General features: G+C 37.5%; 1 protein-coding gene across 3 annotated transcripts in view; it reads left to right on the forward strand.

Moving 5' to 3' along the window:
• LOC115220350 (leucine-rich repeat serine/threonine-protein kinase 1-like) overlaps positions 1–18,096 on the forward strand; it is a 235,349-nt gene that overhangs the window by 91,337 nt on the left and 125,916 nt on the right. For all 3 annotated transcript variants that reach the window (XM_036509925.1, XM_036509926.1, XM_029790458.2), the window contains exons 19-26: positions 558–680; positions 2,457–2,638; positions 4,090–4,790; positions 9,141–9,473; positions 11,264–11,432; positions 12,340–12,453; positions 14,349–14,408; positions 16,312–16,548. In XM_036509925.1, the coding sequence (XP_036365818.1) occupies positions 558–680; positions 2,457–2,638; positions 4,090–4,790; positions 9,141–9,473; positions 11,264–11,432; positions 12,340–12,453; positions 14,349–14,408; positions 16,312–16,548 (1,919 nt within the window). The remainder of the gene's footprint in view (positions 1–557; positions 681–2,456; positions 2,639–4,089; positions 4,791–9,140; positions 9,474–11,263; positions 11,433–12,339; positions 12,454–14,348; positions 14,409–16,311; positions 16,549–18,096) is intronic.

An 18,096-nucleotide genomic window follows, 5' to 3' on the forward strand; every position in this document is an offset into this window, starting at 1 on the left:
CACAGACGCACACACTAACACACACATATATTTTTTTGTTTTTTCATCTCGCCTCACACACACACATACACACACGCACACGCACACACTCACACATACACACACATCTGTTGCGTTACCAACCTTGTCTCCACTCTTTTGCCTTTAAAAACCCACTTTGCTCTTGTTATCGTAAACATCCGCCTTTCACCATGTGCAACTCGTAAACACCAGTCGTTTTTTTTCTCTTTCCCTGTTGTCCGCTCTGGGATCTTTCTTTCCTCTCTCTTCCTTCTTTATGTTTCCGACGAAGAGCTCCGCTCGAAACGTTATACCTCCCTGCTTCCATTTCCTGAGCGCCTATTAATAATAATACTGTAATTGTTCCATTGTTGTTGTTTTTTTGTTTCCCGTTTGGATTAAAATTATATATATATATATATATATATGTATATATATATTTACATACTAACACAATATTTGGCATTCAAAAATAAAGTCATGGGTTCGGTTTATGTGAGAATAATTTCTTTGATTTTTTGAAGAATTTCAAATGTCCTTCAATCATTTATTTTCAGGTGTCCTTTGTCATTATGAAGATATCAACCTATCTGATACATACTTCCTTGACCCCCAGTGGCTTTGTGATCAACTTGCTAAAGTGGTCACCATTCGAGAAGTAAACAAATTTGCTGTCAACGGTTTGTAGAACTTATTTTTTATTGATTTATACATCATCGTCATTATCATTGTCGTCATCATCACCTTCATCTTTGTTGTCATCATCTTATGTCCGTTGTAACATGTTAACTTGGATTGGACGAGTCTTGTAATGCATTGCGTTCTGTGTTATCATACATGCACATCAGTGGAAAAACACTAACCACTGTTGTTATACGTATGTTTTGTGGTATAGACCTGGTGCCTGTTATTATGCCACCAGCACTGGAGAGATTGTGTGGGGGGTAGAACTAAAGAGTTCCTTCAACTCTGTATTAGTTTTTATTTGGTGCTACTGTCCCAGCTAGCCCAGGATGTGGATTATAGAGTACACATCTCTCTTATATGTTCCATTTTTACCTCATTGTTGCTCATATCACCATCAGTTTTACAAAGTATACTGGATGCATTTAATTGTATGACTCTAAAACTGGAGATGTTTTTTTTAGGAAAGATGACTGAAGGGTCCTCTCTATTCTGTGTCAGGTATTATCCAGAGTTATTATCCTCCTGGATGGACCCATTGTGGTCCTTTATCATACTATCCATTAGGGTACTTTGTTTTGCTACCCAATGTGTTTGTTCATCTCACTACCCAAAGAAGCCCTTCCAGTAACCAACAACTTTATAATGCAGACCACATACATTTTATCATGATTTTGGGACTAAAAAGGTTGACTCATACAAGGAGACTAAAGAGTCTTTGTCGGCCTACAGGATCTGCATTCAGTTCTTCATTTCTTTTGCAGGAATCAGTAGGTATTTAGAGAATAAGCAGTCTCTTTCCAAAGTTTAGCTTTGATAAGGGTACACCAGGCATCACAACCATATGTGCACGAAATGGTGATTTCATATCAAGATAAACGGTGCATCACCTTGCAGGTGGGACCCAGTCTGAAGATTGTTTTTCAAATGATTTAGGATTAATTCCAGTGACTTTCAGTGTTGTCTTGAATTGGTCCTTGTATCTTCGAAGAGGGCAACCCTCTGGTCTTTTTCCTCAAGTGAGTTCACCGAATAAGACTTGGCATGGAAACCTTTGCTCTTCCATTGTTGCTAAGTAAATTACATAAAGATATATCACTTTAAACAGAAAATTATAATTTTTTTCTATTTAAGGTGGGGTGTGGCTGGGACAATCCCAAAAAAATACTGACAAATGACAGTTATAGCAATACAGTTCTATATTTAAGAGATGAAGAATTATTTACATTATTTACATTGTCTACATTTAACGGATATTTGTCTTCATCTTGTTTGTTGTTAACACAACATTTCAGCTGATATACCCTCCAGCCTTCATCAGGTGTCTTGGGAAAATTTTGATTAACCAATATGTCATATGCCCACGGGCATATGGCGTAGTGGTTAAGGGCGCAGGCTACCAACCCCAAGATTCCTAGTTCGATTCCAGGCAGTGACCTGAATAATAATAATAATAATAATAATAATAATAATAATTAATGATAATAATAATAATAATAATAACAACAACATCAAAAAATACCTTAGGAATGAGAACCCAGGTTCGAAATTTCCCCAAGACACCTGATGAGGGCTGGAGGGTATATCAGCTGAAAAGTTATGTTAACAACAAACAAGATGAGGACAAATATCCATCAAATGTAAATAATGTAGATGCAGCAATGTTCTGCAATAGCACATGCCCCTTCACCATACCATACAATAACATACCATGCCATGCTTAAAATGGTTTGGTTCTTGATTTAAAACAATTCGCTGTTTCTTTGTTTCAGGTGTGATGTATATGAAAGACTTAGGTCTGCTCTATAAGAGTTTATCAAAGAGTCCAAATTCCGGTTCTCAAGGCTATATGTTAGACTTACTGAGTAAGTTTGAATTAGCCCTACAGTTTGATAAAGATAAACTTTTAATTCCATCTTTGCTACCAACTGTGCCCTGTGAAAAACAAGTTCTGGTAAGTTTTTTTTTCTTCCTTATTGTATTTTCTGTTGTATCTGGGTAGAGTCATTCTCTTTTAGTGCCTTACAATTTAACACACTCACTGGTAATATTTCCATTCAAATTTTCGCTCTGTCTTGCAACCTTTTCAATAGTTGAGAGTCAACAACTATTGAAATGTGGATGGTAAAATGATGATGATGATGATAACAAATCAGTGAAGAAATAACTATCATATTTATTTGTTAGAAAATAACTATTTTTAAATCTGACAATGCGAGATATTCAGCAACAGTGCCTTGGAGTAAAGACTGTTTGCCAACATAACATGGCAGTCCTGGTTTAGGATGAATGTTGCTGTAATTTAGCCCCAGGAGACATCGTCTCCAGCTGGCTATACGACACGATCTGTGTCCTTATATTTTCAAACAAGGGAAACTAGCATCCCCACTCAGCTCAAAACAAAATCTGTGTATCATGATTTCCGGGTTATACACAGATATTGTTTTGAACTGAGTTGGGGTGCTAGATTCCCTTGTTCGAAAATAGCCAGCTGGAGACAATGTCTCCTGGAGCTAAATTACAGCAACATTTGTCCTAAACCAGGACTGCCATGTTATGTTGGCAAACAATCTTTATATTTATTTGTGTACAACGTGCACTTCTTCCGCTGCCGATTCCACAGAAGTTGCAATTTTACATCTTGCACAAGTAAAATTCAAAGATCACTTTTGAAGTTGGTTTTCATTGCATTTAAGATGTGTAAACTTTTTGAATGTATTTTATTTAGTAATTATAGTAAATTTAACGAAGCTTCCCTTTCTTCTTCCTTTGCATTGTAATAATAAAGACATGTTACTGTGTATTATACACAAGATGTAGTTTCTGGAGAAATTTCTTTGCTCATAATTACAGATGTGCTTTAAACATGGGTGTATATTATACATGAATAGAAATGTCATGTTGATAAATGTTGAAGACAAACATAAATATGTTGAGAAACATTGAAGGTGAATCTAAGGATGTTGATAAAACCATACTTTTCAGTTATTTGGTATCACCATTGCCAACGGAAGTGAAAGAAACTGTAACATGTTAAAGAAGAAACACATCATCATCATCATCGTTTAACGTCTGCTTTTCATGCTGGCATGGGTTGGATGTATTGAGTGAGGACTGGCAAGCCAGAAGGCTGCACCAGGCTCCAATCTGATCTAGCAAAGTTTCTACAGCTGGATGCCCTTACTGACACCAACCACTCTGTGAGTGTAGTGGGTGCTTTTTACGTGTCACCGGCACGAGGGGCAGTCATGCGGTACTTGCAATGACCACACTCAAAAGGTGTTTTTTACGTGCCACCTGCATGGGAACCAGTCCGGTGGCACTTCCATAATAATTTAAATCTTTACTTCATTTCTCATTTTCTTTCAATTTATTTTAATTTTTTTTTTTTTTTTTTTTGATCAGGTAAAATTAAAATATGATGAAAGTGATGAAGAAAATCCAAATTTGAACTTTGATGAGAGCATCAGTATAAAAGTCCCAGAAAATATTCCTACCAAACCACTACCTCAGAACAATCTTGTAAAAGTTGAAACGTCTCCTGTACTTGAAAATAAACAAGAAAATTCTTTTGATACTTCCCAAGCAAAACTGAATTCTTATAAATTGGAACCGATCCATTCCATGTGCCGACTATACCAGCTAATGTACATACCCAGTGGATTTTGGCCCCAGGTTATTACAAGACTCTTGGCAGACAAATGTATATACACCACAGCTGAATACTTGTTTGATATTGATTGTTGTTGTGACCAATGTCTGCCAATTATCCGTAAAGAAATTGTGAAGACAATTCGATGGCGGTGCTGGCAGAAACAAATGGAACTAGTGTACAAGAATTGTGTGTTACTGAGTGTGAAAGAAGCCAGTGCCGACTCCCCTGGGGTCATATGTGACTTTACACGTTGTAAAGTCTTGTGTCACATGGGACAGAGGTGGGAGATTGTAGACTTAAAACAAGCTTCTGTTCTGGAGCTTTGTTTCCCCAGTAATGAATATTCTATAAATTTTTATAACATTTCCAGTGAGCAGCAGAAGAAAACATCTCAGCAAAAATGTGATATAACAGAAAATGATCAGCAGAGTACTTCAAGTGAACAATATTGGTAAATATACACTATCTTTCTTCTTTAATTCCATTCTATGCTATATATAATATGTAATAATATTATTTGTAGCGTAATAAATGATATGTGTTAACATAATAAATAATATGTATTAATATACAGTGCTATCTTGCAGCATGAGTTTGATTCATTCCATGACTGAGCTTGTTTTACAAATTAGTTTTTCCCATTGAAGTTAATTAGAATATTGTTAATTGGTTCCAGCCCCACAAAACTACCCAAAAATCATTTTTTATGACTTTTAAAACAGAAAAGATGCAGTTACAAGGAAAATGACAATTATAAAAGCATGATAAAACAGAATGCAAAAGAAATATGTAAACTGGTTCTATTGATTTAATTACCTCACAGATTGGATGATTTGTGCACAAGGAAGATGATGGAGCGGGGAGGAAGATGATGGAGCAGGGAGGAAAGGATTGTTGTTTGGAAGGAGAATCTCCTTCTATTAAGACTTTTGGAAGAACAATTTCTGAAGTGCTCTCTCTCACTTTACTTAATTTAGGATTTTTGGACACACTTTCTTCACTTTTCACACTTGGAGGTTGTTTCATTAGAAACTTATCAAAGGAAGTCTGCTTTTTCCTACCTTTCAAAATGTTACGAAAATGTTCCAGAACAGTGCCATTAAATAAAGCAGCTGCACAACCATTAGATACTTTTTCAGGATGATATTTTTCTACATATTCAGAAACATACTGCCACTTTACCAACACTGCTTTTTGTCACTCATAGGTATAGCCTTCTCCGTTACACTGTCCTCCTCCAGGGAACCAATCTCTTTCACCACATCCAAATGCTGCTGCTCCTGAAGCTGCGGGGGTTCATCTGTCACCAGCTCCTCTGAGTGTTTCTCAATGAGATGGTTAATGTCCCCATCGTCAACCTTGTGGCCCATGGATTTGCCAAGAGACACTATCTCCTCGACTACAAGTGTCTCAAACTCAAACCCTTTGAAGTCTCTTTCAGATAAACTGTCAGGCCACAGTTTCCTCTATGTAGAATTCAGTGTTCTCCTCATTACACTCTGCCAGGCCATATCGATGAGATTCAGGCAGTTAACAATGTTGTAGTGCTCCTTCCAAAACTCACAAAGGGTCAGATTTGTGTTTTCAGTGACTTTAAAGCACTGATGAAACAGGTGTTTGGTGTTCAATTTCTTAGAATTAGAAGTAATTTGTTGGTCTATGGGCTGCAAGATAGGGGTGGTGTTGTGTGAAAGGAATAGAACTTCTATGAATTTAAGTTCATCCAGGATATCTTCAAAGATGGGAGGGTGAGCAGGAGCATTGTTGAGTATGAGCAGGGCCTTGAGAGGAAGATCATTCTCCAGAAGGTACATTTTTGTTGCTGGTCCAAAGATAAGGTGACCCACTCAGTGAAGAATTGTCTGATGACCCAGGCTTCTTCATGATTTTGTGTGATTTGAATGCCTGTGGGTTTTCAGAATGGTAGACAAAGAGTGGCTTAATCTTCAAGTCTCCACTCACATCAGCATAGAGGGCAAGAGCTAGTCTGTCTTTCATAGGCTTGTAGCTTGGTATTTTCTTCTCCTCCTCTGCAGTTATGTAGGTTCTTCTGGGTATTTTTTTTCCAAAACTGGCTAGTTTCATCACAGTTAAATACCTGTTGTATGATGCACCCCTCACCTGCTATGAGCTGATGGAATTCAAGCATAAAATCCTCAGCTGTCTTCGTGTCAGAACTCGCTGCTTCTCCATACCTGATGATGCTATGAACACCAGTCCTCATTTTGAAATTATCAAACCAGTAGTGACTGACCTTAAATGCATCTTCTGATGTCTCCTTTGTAGATGTTTGAGGCTTCTGCTTCAGGAGATCCCTATACAGCGCTTGTTCTTTTTCACAGATGATGGTGTTCATAATTGTATCCCCTGCGAGTTGCTTCTTGATCCACAGGAGAAACAATTTTTCCATCTCTTTGTGGACAGATGTGCATTGCTTGGAGAGCCTGGAGACACCCTTTGCTGTTTAATGGCCTTGATCTCATCCTTTTGCTTCAAGATGGTGCAGATTGTCGACATGCTTCTGTCGTATTGACATGCTATATCCACTACACGCACTCCTCTCTCATGTTTATCAATGATTTCCTTCTTCAGTTTTATTGTAATCAGATTTTTCTTCTTCTTTGCATTGTCCTTTGAACTAACCTTCTAAAGACCCATGACAAACATAACTAATTATTATAGAATAATATGTAAAAAGCACCCACTACACTCACGGAGTGGTTGGCATTAGGAAGGGCATCCAGCCATAGAAACATTGCCAGATCAGACTGGGCCTGGTGCAGCCTTCTGGCTTCCCAGACCCCAGTTGAACCGTCCAACCCATGCTAGCATGGAAAGCGGATGCTAAACGATGATGATGATGAATACCAAAAAATGCAGAAAGCTAAAAAAGTCACTGGATAAAACACAACTGGGATGCTGCCATGAGATAAACATGTGAAGTGAGTGAGCGGAGGCTGCCTTGATGGGAGAGCATGAGCGAGCTCAGCGCTGACTAATGGTTGCCTGTATAAAACTCACTTGCACTACGGATTTCCAGTCATACTTCAAGACAAGAATTTGCATAAGCTTTGGCTTGTACAACAAATAACTTGTACAATGGTGCATTCCTACTGTGAGGCTCTACTCTATTAATATATTAATACAGCCTCTCCTGCAGCTTGACTGTTTCCTTGTATTGATATTAATATTGTGCGGGTGGCACGTAAAAAGCACCCACTACACTCGCGGAGTGGTTGGCGTTAGGAAGGGCATCCAGCCGTAGAAATACTGCCAGATCAGACTGGGCCTGATGCAGTTGAACCGTCCAACCCATGCTAGCACGGAAAACGGACGCTAAATGATGATGATGATGATGATTGTGTATTAAATTGATGTATCACATATTAATATATGGTGCAGGCGTGTCTATGGTTCTGGGTTCAGTTCCACTGCGTGGTATCTTGGGCAAGTGTCTTTTACTCTAGCTTCGGCTGACCAAAGCCATGTGAATGGATTTGGTAGACAGAAACTGAAAGAAGCCTGTCGTATATATATGTATATATTGGTGTGTTTGTGTGTCTGTTTGCCCCTCCACCGTCACTTGACAACTGATGTTGGTGTGTCTACGTTCCCCGTAACTTAGTGGCTTGGCCAAAGAGACCAATAAAATGAGTAACAGGCTTACAAAGAATAAGTCCAGGGTTCGATTTCTTCGACTAAAAGGTGGTGCTCCAGCATGGCCACATTCAAAATGACTGAAACAGGTAAAAGAATAAAAGAATACTTAAAGGACTGTGGTTCAATTCCTATTAACTTTTCATTTTGTTATCGTTTTTTTTTTTCCTATGTGTATTCTTTGTAATTGCAGATCTTGCTTTGTCTGTGTGTAGGTGGTAGTGGTGGTGGTGTTGTTGGAAGCAGTTACTGTTAAATCAGTATTATAAGAGTTCTCTCCCCTGTGAAATACTTGCCTCCCACCCCTTATATTCCAGCTCTTATTACTTTTACAAATCACAGACGATTGACAAATCAGATTGTTTATAGATTTTTGGTCCTAATCCAGCCGTTACAATTGCTTTGTTTTTTTCTATTTTCTGAGGAAGTTTGTAATTAAAACATGTTCCAACAATATACTGCGCTTTGAGCTCACTGCAAAATAATGTTTAGTATTCCACGGAGCTGAAACCAGAGAATAATTTTGATTGAGTCTCTCTCTCTGTCTCTTACTTGTACGCATACACGCACACATGCATGCAGACACATGCATACACACATACACATATGCACACATGCACAAATGATGTGTATTTCCTTAATATATTCCAGCAAACTTGAACATGCACATCTGCTAGAACATATTTCAAATGGATATAGACATTGTTGTTTTGATTCTCTTTTTGCATGCCCATAATAATTTAATATTAGCTTGGCAAATCTTAGCATGCCTCAGAAAAGGTTTTGTTTACAGATATTTATACATAGAAGCAGTTGTTCTCGTCTAGCTCCAGTAGATCCGGTGATATCTATTACTGAGGAGGTATAACTATGTTGAAACACCAGTATCTGATAGTCTACCAACATCACTTGTAGCAACTATATTGTTTATACATTGTTTATAGAGAGAAATCATTCTTTGAGAGGAAATCCTTTCCAATAGCACAATGGCATGCTCATGTTTGAGTCTGCTGGAACATTTTAGGAATGGATAAACACAATATGTTTTGATTCAACATTGATTTATGTGTCCATAATTCCATAATAATATTACGCACACACACATTTATATATGGTAAATAAAAGGATCTGCTTTCTCTTGTAGCCTTTTTTGCCAGAATGTCAACAAAGTATGCGACTTTACTCTAGTTCGCAATGAGAAGTTGTCCTGCAGACTTCTGGCCCGTGTCATTGAACACGTTGACAACTTGTTGCAGGACTGGTACCCAGAGCTTGGCGAGCAACGTTTCATTCAGAACATCCACGGTCAGTATCTAGTCAGTCGGCTTGTACCATGTCCTTGCTGCTTGACCACCATACATCACAAACAACAGAAATTCAATAACAAAGACAACTGGATTATGGTCAATGATTTGATTAACCAATCAGAGCTGTGTCTAAGTTTAGACAATATGGATGAGGATCAATCGAAAGACTGGTAAGTCCCTCACTATCTGCCTCCCTTTCTCTCTTTCTATCTCTCTCACTGTTTGTCTCTTTATCTTTTCTTTCTGTTTGTCTGCCTTTGATCTTTTTTCAGTTTCATTTCATTATTTGCTTTGTATTATGCTTTGTATACAAGCGGTTTCTTTCATTTCTACTCTTCTATGAAAACATGTCAGGCCATGGGGGAAATATTACCTTGCTTGGAAACAAGTGGAGGTTGGTGACAGGAAGAGCATCCAGCCATAGAAAATTTGCTTTGTAGAAGTGAAATGGCTTGAGAAAGAAAAAATCTATAAAGAATAAAAAAAACGAATAAAGCAAAAAAATGTGTTACAGTCTGAGTTAGTCATGGAGAAACTGTGGCCTATAGGCTGCATGCAAACCATTTCTGAATGGTACGCCTAATGGAAAATTACCAAAATCAGCCTGTATGTCTTTTGTGGTATGTGGTCTGCTTGATGATGACCCATGTCTCATGCTGCCTATTTCTTCAAAAAGGCTGCTCATGCTTGGTCTAATTAATAATCTTTACTATGCATGATCATCATTTCGAAATATAAGCTTAACTGTTGTATTCTTAGTATTTCTTATTCTCTTCTTCCTAGTAGGAATATTTTTTGCCAAATAGACAACAGATAGAGTAATTAAAGAGATGCAAGCTAACAAACTCTCCATGTCAGCCACTGTGTATTCTTCCTCTTTAGAGAAGATCAAGTGTTTGAAATAATTGTTGTTCTCATTTCCCATGGCAAATCAACTAACGGTAATTCGTTTTATGGATTAACTTTTACCAGCTAACATCATCGCTAACTTCTTCAGATTCTAGATCTTACCCATGAAAGAAGGCTTGATTCTGCCATGTTGTTCAGTATAACCTGTGTAACAAGCTAACCTCACCTCTTCATCTCCATAATATGATTTAGATTTGCTGTATGAGAGCTAAATTGTGCACTAACGATGATAGCAAGAGCCAAGATAGCCTCTGAGTTAACAACGGAGTCTTTACATAGTTGCTCACTCCACTAAAAAAGCAGCCAAATCTCCCTCAAAGTATGTTGTGCCTTAAAAAAAAGGAACACATTGGTTAATATAGTGTTACATATATTGTCTTGGATGGGGGGAACTAATGAAGAGATAATTATGATGAGAATTCCTTTGGTAAAGGAATGCCTTTGATGACCAGAGGCTAAAGAAGAACAACATTAGATAATAGCTGATAGACCAGAAGCATAAAGACCACTTCTCATTGCTTTTTTCATTTTAAGACGGTCCATTAGCCAGTGACAAATGACACTGATTTTCCTAATTCCTGTCTTGCAAGTGACACCAGATGAAGGATAAGATTCTTGCTCCCAAGAATATCTAGTTTCTTTTAAGTTTCCTACCTTATAAATTCTGTTAGGCAGCTGAAGCATAGACATCCTCCTGCAGAGAATACCAGTCTACCAGAGGTGACATTCCCAGAAGATCTGGAGATTATAATTATAATCCCCAACAACTAATTGAACTATGACACACAAGAGTTAAGTACCTTGAACAACAACAAAAAAAAAAAAAAGACTCTAGTGGTCAATTTGAAACCAAGATCTCTTAGTTGGTAGTTGAACCCATTAGTTATACTCAACCATTTCACTCTCAAAATACAACACACTTTTATTTAATTTTCATCCTTTTTTATTTTTTCTGGCTTTGGTATTCCAATTTTCTCTTTCTATATTCTTTAATATTCTGTCTCATTCTATTTGCTTTCTGGCATTCTAATTTACTTTTGCTGTCTTTCAGCTCTAACAAACTACTTGTCAATTCGACTTTGCACTCGTTTTTGGTGGAGGAATGCATGTTAAATGTTCTGGAACAGCAGTCTGCAAACTGCCCCATTCATGGAGACCTTGGTCGTTATTGGGTTGCTTCAGATAATCAGCTTAAGAAACTTTATTTGGCCCCTGATATTGTGAGTGAAATATTAGACATTTTTCTAAACTCCCCCTTACGTTTTTTTTTAATATCTATAACAAAAAAAGTTAATACAAATAAAGATGAAATTGTTATCTCTCCTGTGTTCAAGTAACCCAAAAGAAGTAGTTGGTAAAGTTGATCCTGGTGGGATTTGAACTCAGAATGCAAAAAGTTGACCAATACTCAGGCATTCCAGCCATGATCATCTCTTCTGTTTTCAGAGCTAGTGTATCATAGATACATCTTCCAATATATTCTAATCTGATTACACTGCAGGATATGATTAGAATGAGAGTTGGCTGCTATTTCACACACCAGGCATTAGATAGAATAAGATGTGGTATATTGTTCAACTTTACCAAAAAAAAAACAAAAAAACAAACAAAAAACACCATGAATCCAGGGCAGTGGATTAATGGAACTGTTGGAGCATTAGACAGAACAGATTCTGATTCCACAAGGTATTTTGTCTCATCCTAACAATTCTACCGATCTGCAACTTTGGTTTGGTAAATTTTCTCTTTCACTGACTCCAAAAGGATGAAAAGCAAAGTTTATTTCAGTGAGATTTGAACTCGGAATGTAATGAGATAGAACAAATACCACAAGGCATTTAGGCATTTTATCCACTCCTTATCAAACTGTAATTTGCCACTTCTTATCAAATTGTAAACAGGCACTGTGTATGGGTACAAGCCATTTCTGATAAAAAGCATAAGGGCACTTAATATTTGATGGTCAGCAGACAGGAGTTCAAATCCTTGTTTGAATATTATAGTTTGAAGTGAGATTTTACAAGTTGACTTTTCCTGGGTGCCCCACCTTCTGTGCCCCACCTCCTCCCACCGACACTGCTTTATGGGTCCTATTTAGGTTATTTATTTCATTTACTTAATTTTCAGGTGTTCCGGGATCTTGAGGAATCGTTACTCTTTGACAGCGACCAAGTGGAACAAGTTGAAAGACTGGGCCGTGGGGAATTTGGTATTGTCTATCGGGGAATTTTACATCGAGAGGTTAGTACTAATCTGTATGGGCAGAGTTTCTTCAAAATCCCTCTCTCTCTCTCTTTCTCTCTCTCTTGCCCTCTCACACACACATCATACAAAACTGAATTGTTTGAGTGCATCAGCATCGTCTGTGAGTATGTATTGGGGTGTCTGGAAAGTTCATGCCGATTAAAAGGAAAGAAAAAGGTCAATAAATACTTGTCATTACATTTTTAATCAACCAAATATGAACCATTTCGTTGCACAATGCGTCTCCATCTTTCCTTTACCTTGAAAATACCCTCTTTCCAGAATTGAGGTGGTTTCATGGCAAAGAATTCATCAAGGTATCTTTTTACATCATCCAAGGAATTGAAATTTTTACCATTAATACTATTCTGCAGAGACCTGAATAAGTGGAAATCCGAAGGAGCAATATCTGGTGAATATGGAAGGTGGGGTAATGCATCCCAGCTGAGCTGCAGCAATTTTGTCTAGTTCCCAAAGTATCAAGTGCCGAAAATGAACTTTCTTATCTTCCATTTTAAAGGGTTACAGAATTAACACAGTTTATTAGAACATAAAACATCTTCCACCAAAAGATAGTAAACTGTGTTCTAAATGGAGGTGTAGTCAAATTCTATTTTATGGACTCAACCATGTTCTAAAATAAGTCGAAAGGTGATCTACTATAAATCAGCACAAACTTTCTGAACAACCCAATATATGTGTTCATTATTTTTGATTGTTTATAATCGTTATATACAAATCACTCACAAATGAATTAGTTAATCCATCTTTTGTGAGCTGCTGTTAATATTTGTTATTGGAGGGTCAGATTTAATCCTTTGGCATTCAGATTACTCTGTGCAACGTAATACTGATTTATTCAAATTGTTTTGAATTAATCCTGTATTATCTCTTAGCTTTGAGATTTTGATGATGTGATTGTTTATATTTAGCATGACATGGTAGAGTAAGTGTGAGAGGCCAGATCTGGTCAGTTTCACCATAAAACAGGGAGAATATTTGGGCTGGATATGGCCAGCTTGAATGCTAAAGGGTTAAACCCCATACTGAATGAGTGCAGACATGGCTAGAGGTGCCAACATGTCGATGTGGTTGGGAAGTTCACTTGAGAAGTTCACTTCCAAACCATGCGATTCCAGGTACAGTCCTCCCCTCCGTAGCACTTTGGGCTAGTGTTTCCTTCTATATATTATAGCCCTGGACCAACCAATGCCTTGCGAGTAGATGTTGTAGATGGAAACTTATGGAAGCCCATTGTGTGTGTGTGTGTATGTATGTATGGGTATGTGTATATTTGCGCCTTCTTGTTTTGAGATTGTGTGATAGTTGTAAAAGAGTGTCACCATTATACAAGCGGTTTCTTTCATTTCTACTCTTCCATGAAAACATGTCAGGCCATGGGGGAAATATTATCTTGCTTGGAAACAAGTGAAGGTTGGTGACAGGAAGAGCATCCAGCCATAGAAAATCTGATCATCATCATCATCATCATTGTTAAACGTCTGCTTTCCATGCTAGCATAGGTTGGACGATTTGACTGATGACTGACGAGCCAGATGGCTGCACCAGGCTCCAATCTTGATCTGGCAGAGTTTCTACAGCTGGATGCCCTTCCTAATGCCAACCACTCCGAGAGTGTAGTGGGTGCTTTTACGTGCCATCTGCCTTAACAAATTCCCTCAGATCCATGCATGTATGGAAAAGTAGATGCTAAAAGTGGATCGTGATGATGATGACTAAAAGCTAGTCAAAGCTGTAATAGACAGAATTGGTTATTCCAAGGCCATTAAAAATGTATGACTTTTTCTCAATTTTACCACCATTATATAATTATTATGCAAATGAATGATGTAAAAAATAACTATGTAACATGTTCTGTTGAATTTTCTCAGAATTTGCCTACGAAATCAAGTGCCATAAAAAATTTGTCTGATACTAAAAGAAATAGTACGGTAAGTTTGAATTTCATTGGTTAATAATCACTCGGTTTCTGATTGTTGTTTGTGATAAATTATTCGATTATTGATTTTAGCCCTTGTTTACAGTCCAATGGCTGAATAAAGTAAAGGATAGAAAATAAAAGAGAAAAAACTTATAAACCTTTAATATATATTTGGTAGTATACTATGACTGATTGTTTCTTTAGCAGTGTAAGTTTTTACAGGGTTGGGTTGCTAGCTCAATTCCTAACCCTCCTCCTTTCTGATCATGGACTTGGGGCCAGGCCATGGTGGAAGATGACAGCAAAAAGTTGTCCGCCAGCTCAGGAAGTTCCTAAGAATCTTTTATTGAGACAGAGTGACAAATGAAGCCATTCTCCAAACAGCAAGAGTAAGGCCCCTGTATGCAATTGTAACTGAATGACAAATGAGAATGGCTGGTCATGTACGAAAATTGCCAGAGGAGAGGTTTGCCAAAACAGCCATGGGCTGGACACCGGTGGCGGGTAAGAGAAAAAGAGGCTGGCCAAGGAAGACATGGCATAGTACCTTCAAAGAAGACCTATGAGACTGAACATCACCTGGAAAGAAGCAAACCAGTTGGCCAGGGATGGAGATAATTGGCGATCTCTGACTGCCTGATGTGCCGCTCAAAGGCACCAATGGACATCATCATCATCATCACCACTGCCGCTGCCGCATCATCATCATCATCATCATATTCATCTTGGGGAAATTTCAAATCTGGGTTCTCATTCCTAAAGCATTTTTCGATTTTATTATTATTATTAATATATGCCCATGGGTATATGGCGTAGTGGTTAAGAGCATGGACTACGAACCCCAAGATTCCAAGTTCGATTCCAGGTAGTAACCTGAATAATAATAATAATGATAATAATAATAACATCGAGAAATACCTTAAGAATGAGAACCCAGGTTCGAAATTTCCCCAGCACACCTGATGAAGGCTGGAGGGTATATCAGCCGAAACGTTGTATTAACAACAAACAAGATGAGAACAAATATCTGTCAAATGTGAATAATGTAAATAATGTAAATAATGTACATAATTCCTCATCTCTTAGATGTAGAAGTATATTTAGTTGTTGAAATAATATTTGTAAATGGAGGTTTCTGTGGCCAATAGGTATTTATATATATATTTCTTTGAATTTTAATTATTTCTGTGGTAAAAATGAGCCTAAAAATTAATGAATTAATAAATAGAAATAGAGTAGAGCACTGCACTGTATAACACATTAATTAAAATATATCAAAAGAAAATATGCAGTGTAGCATAGATGAGTAAACGAAGAATCATACATTTGTATGAAAAACAAAACTTGGGAGGCGAGTTTGTGGTGTTGTTTTGCATTTATAATTAAAAAAATATATACATCATCATCGTTTAACGTCCGTTTTCCATGCTAGCATGGGTTTGATGGTTTGACCAGGATCCGGAAAGCCAGAAGGCTGCACCAGGCTCCAGTCTGATCTGGCAGTGTTTCTACAGCTGGATGCCCTTCCTAATGCCAACCTTCCTAACACCAAATTATAAAAATGATAAAATATATATACAGTACAGTACTGTTTCTACTGTTGCGGATTTTCGTCTATCATGGCAGGTTTTGGAACAAAACACCTATAATAGTCAAGGGATTAGTGTATTTGAATTCCAGCAATAGACAGGGGAGTTAATCCTGAAATAGACCAGAATCACATTCATCAGGCAGTGTTGTAATTTCAGTTGCTTAGACATGGAAACCAGGCTAAGATCCAACTTTATAGGTTCTAGGGCCCAGAAAAGACCTAATTCTATATATTAGTTAATTCATTATAAAATTGTATTTTCTGTAAGATTATTGTTTTCTGTGAACTAATCTGTATTCTTTTTTTTCTTTTTCTTCTGCAGACAATTGACCATCGTATGTATAATGCAGTCCATGCGTATACAACAGCACGGCAAGAGATTGCAATTCTTCAGTCTCTTCATCATCCACAGATTGTTGAACTTTTGGGCGTCGTTATTCATCCTTTGGCCTTAGTTCTTGAATTGGCACCACATGGCTCACTGAATTCTTTATTGAAAACATATCGAGATAAGCAAGACATGCTGCCTGTGTTTGCTGTTAAAAATGTTATATTACAGGTTTGTAGTCAATGAGTCTCTTTCTGAAATTACTATTGTTGTTAACCACTTCGATACCAACCCGGCTGAAACCACCTCTGGCTCTGTAGTACAAATGTCTTGTTTTCATAAGTTCTGAATTAAAATCTTCCATCAAACCTTAGTCAAAACTTATGTTCCTAATACTAGCTTAATGATAACTAAATTACTTTACTAAATTCTTAGTTATATTTAAAATTAACTGAAAGAAACACAGAACATCTCAACAGAAATATGGTTAACAAAGGGTTAACAGATTATTAATTTAACCCTTTTGATACCAAACTGGCTGAAATCACCTCTGGCTCTGTAGTACAAACGTCTTGTTTTCAAATGTTCTGAATTAAAATCTTCCACCAAACCTTAGTCACAATTTAAGTTCCTAACACTAGCTTAATGGTAACTAAATTACTTTACTAAATTCTTAGTTATATTTAAAATTAACTGAAAGAAACACAGAGCATCTCAAAAGAAATACGGTAATGAAAGGGTTAAGGTAGCAAGTTAGCAGAATGGTTACTGCACTAGGCAAAATGCTTTGTGACATTTTGTCCATCTTTAGGTTCGGAGTTTAAATTCTATCGAAGTAAACTTTGCCTTTCATCCTCCTCTCAGGTTGATGTAATCTATTTGCTCCCTCCCCCAACATTGCTGGCTTTGTGCCAAAATTTGAAACAATAGATTTTTTTCAGTTCTGTATGTAAGAGATGAGGAATTATTATTATTATTATTATTATTAGCATTATTATTACATCGTAAAATATCTTAGGAACGAGAATCCAGGTTCAAAATTTCCCCAAGACACCTGATGAAGGCTGGAGGGTATATCAGCTGAAACATTGTGTTAATGACACACAATATGAGGACAAATATCTGTTAAATGTAAATAATAGATTTTTTTTCTTTTTTTTATTTCTTTATTGCCCACAGGGGGCTAAACATAGAGGGTACAAACAAGGGCAGGCAAAGGAATTAAGTCTATTACATTGACCCCAGTGCATAACTGGTACTTATTTAATCAATCCCGAAAGGATGAAAGGTAAAGTCGACCTCGGCAGAATTTGAACTCAGAACGTAAATACGCCAGCTCGCCTCCTTTGAAACCAATAGATTAAGCTCAGGCAAAGCGGCAAGCTAGCAGAATCCTTAATGTGCTGGGCAAAATGTGTAACAGTATTTTATCTGTCTTTACCTTCATCATCGCCATCCATCATTTTAAATCCAGGTTTTGTCCCCGTTAATGGGGGTGGCCAGATCTACCTCAATGCCACAACAACTGCCCTCACACCATCTCTCCATCTTGCCCTTCTCAAGCTAACCTTTCCAATCTCATCCTCCACCTGTCCCCTCCATATTTCCTTTGGTCTACCTCACTTTTGTTGTCCATTTACCTCAAACACAATCACCCTACTCAGAACATGATCCTCATCCCTCCTCAACACATGCCCATACCACCGCACTCCATTTGCCCTTGCCAGCCGTTCCACTGATTCATCCAACCCCAGCATCCTCATCAAGTCCTTAGGCCTC

This window comes from Octopus sinensis, linkage group LG16 (assembly GCF_006345805.1).
Source record: "Octopus sinensis linkage group LG16, ASM634580v1, whole genome shotgun sequence".
Taxonomy (NCBI): domain Eukaryota; kingdom Metazoa; phylum Mollusca; class Cephalopoda; order Octopoda; family Octopodidae; genus Octopus; species Octopus sinensis.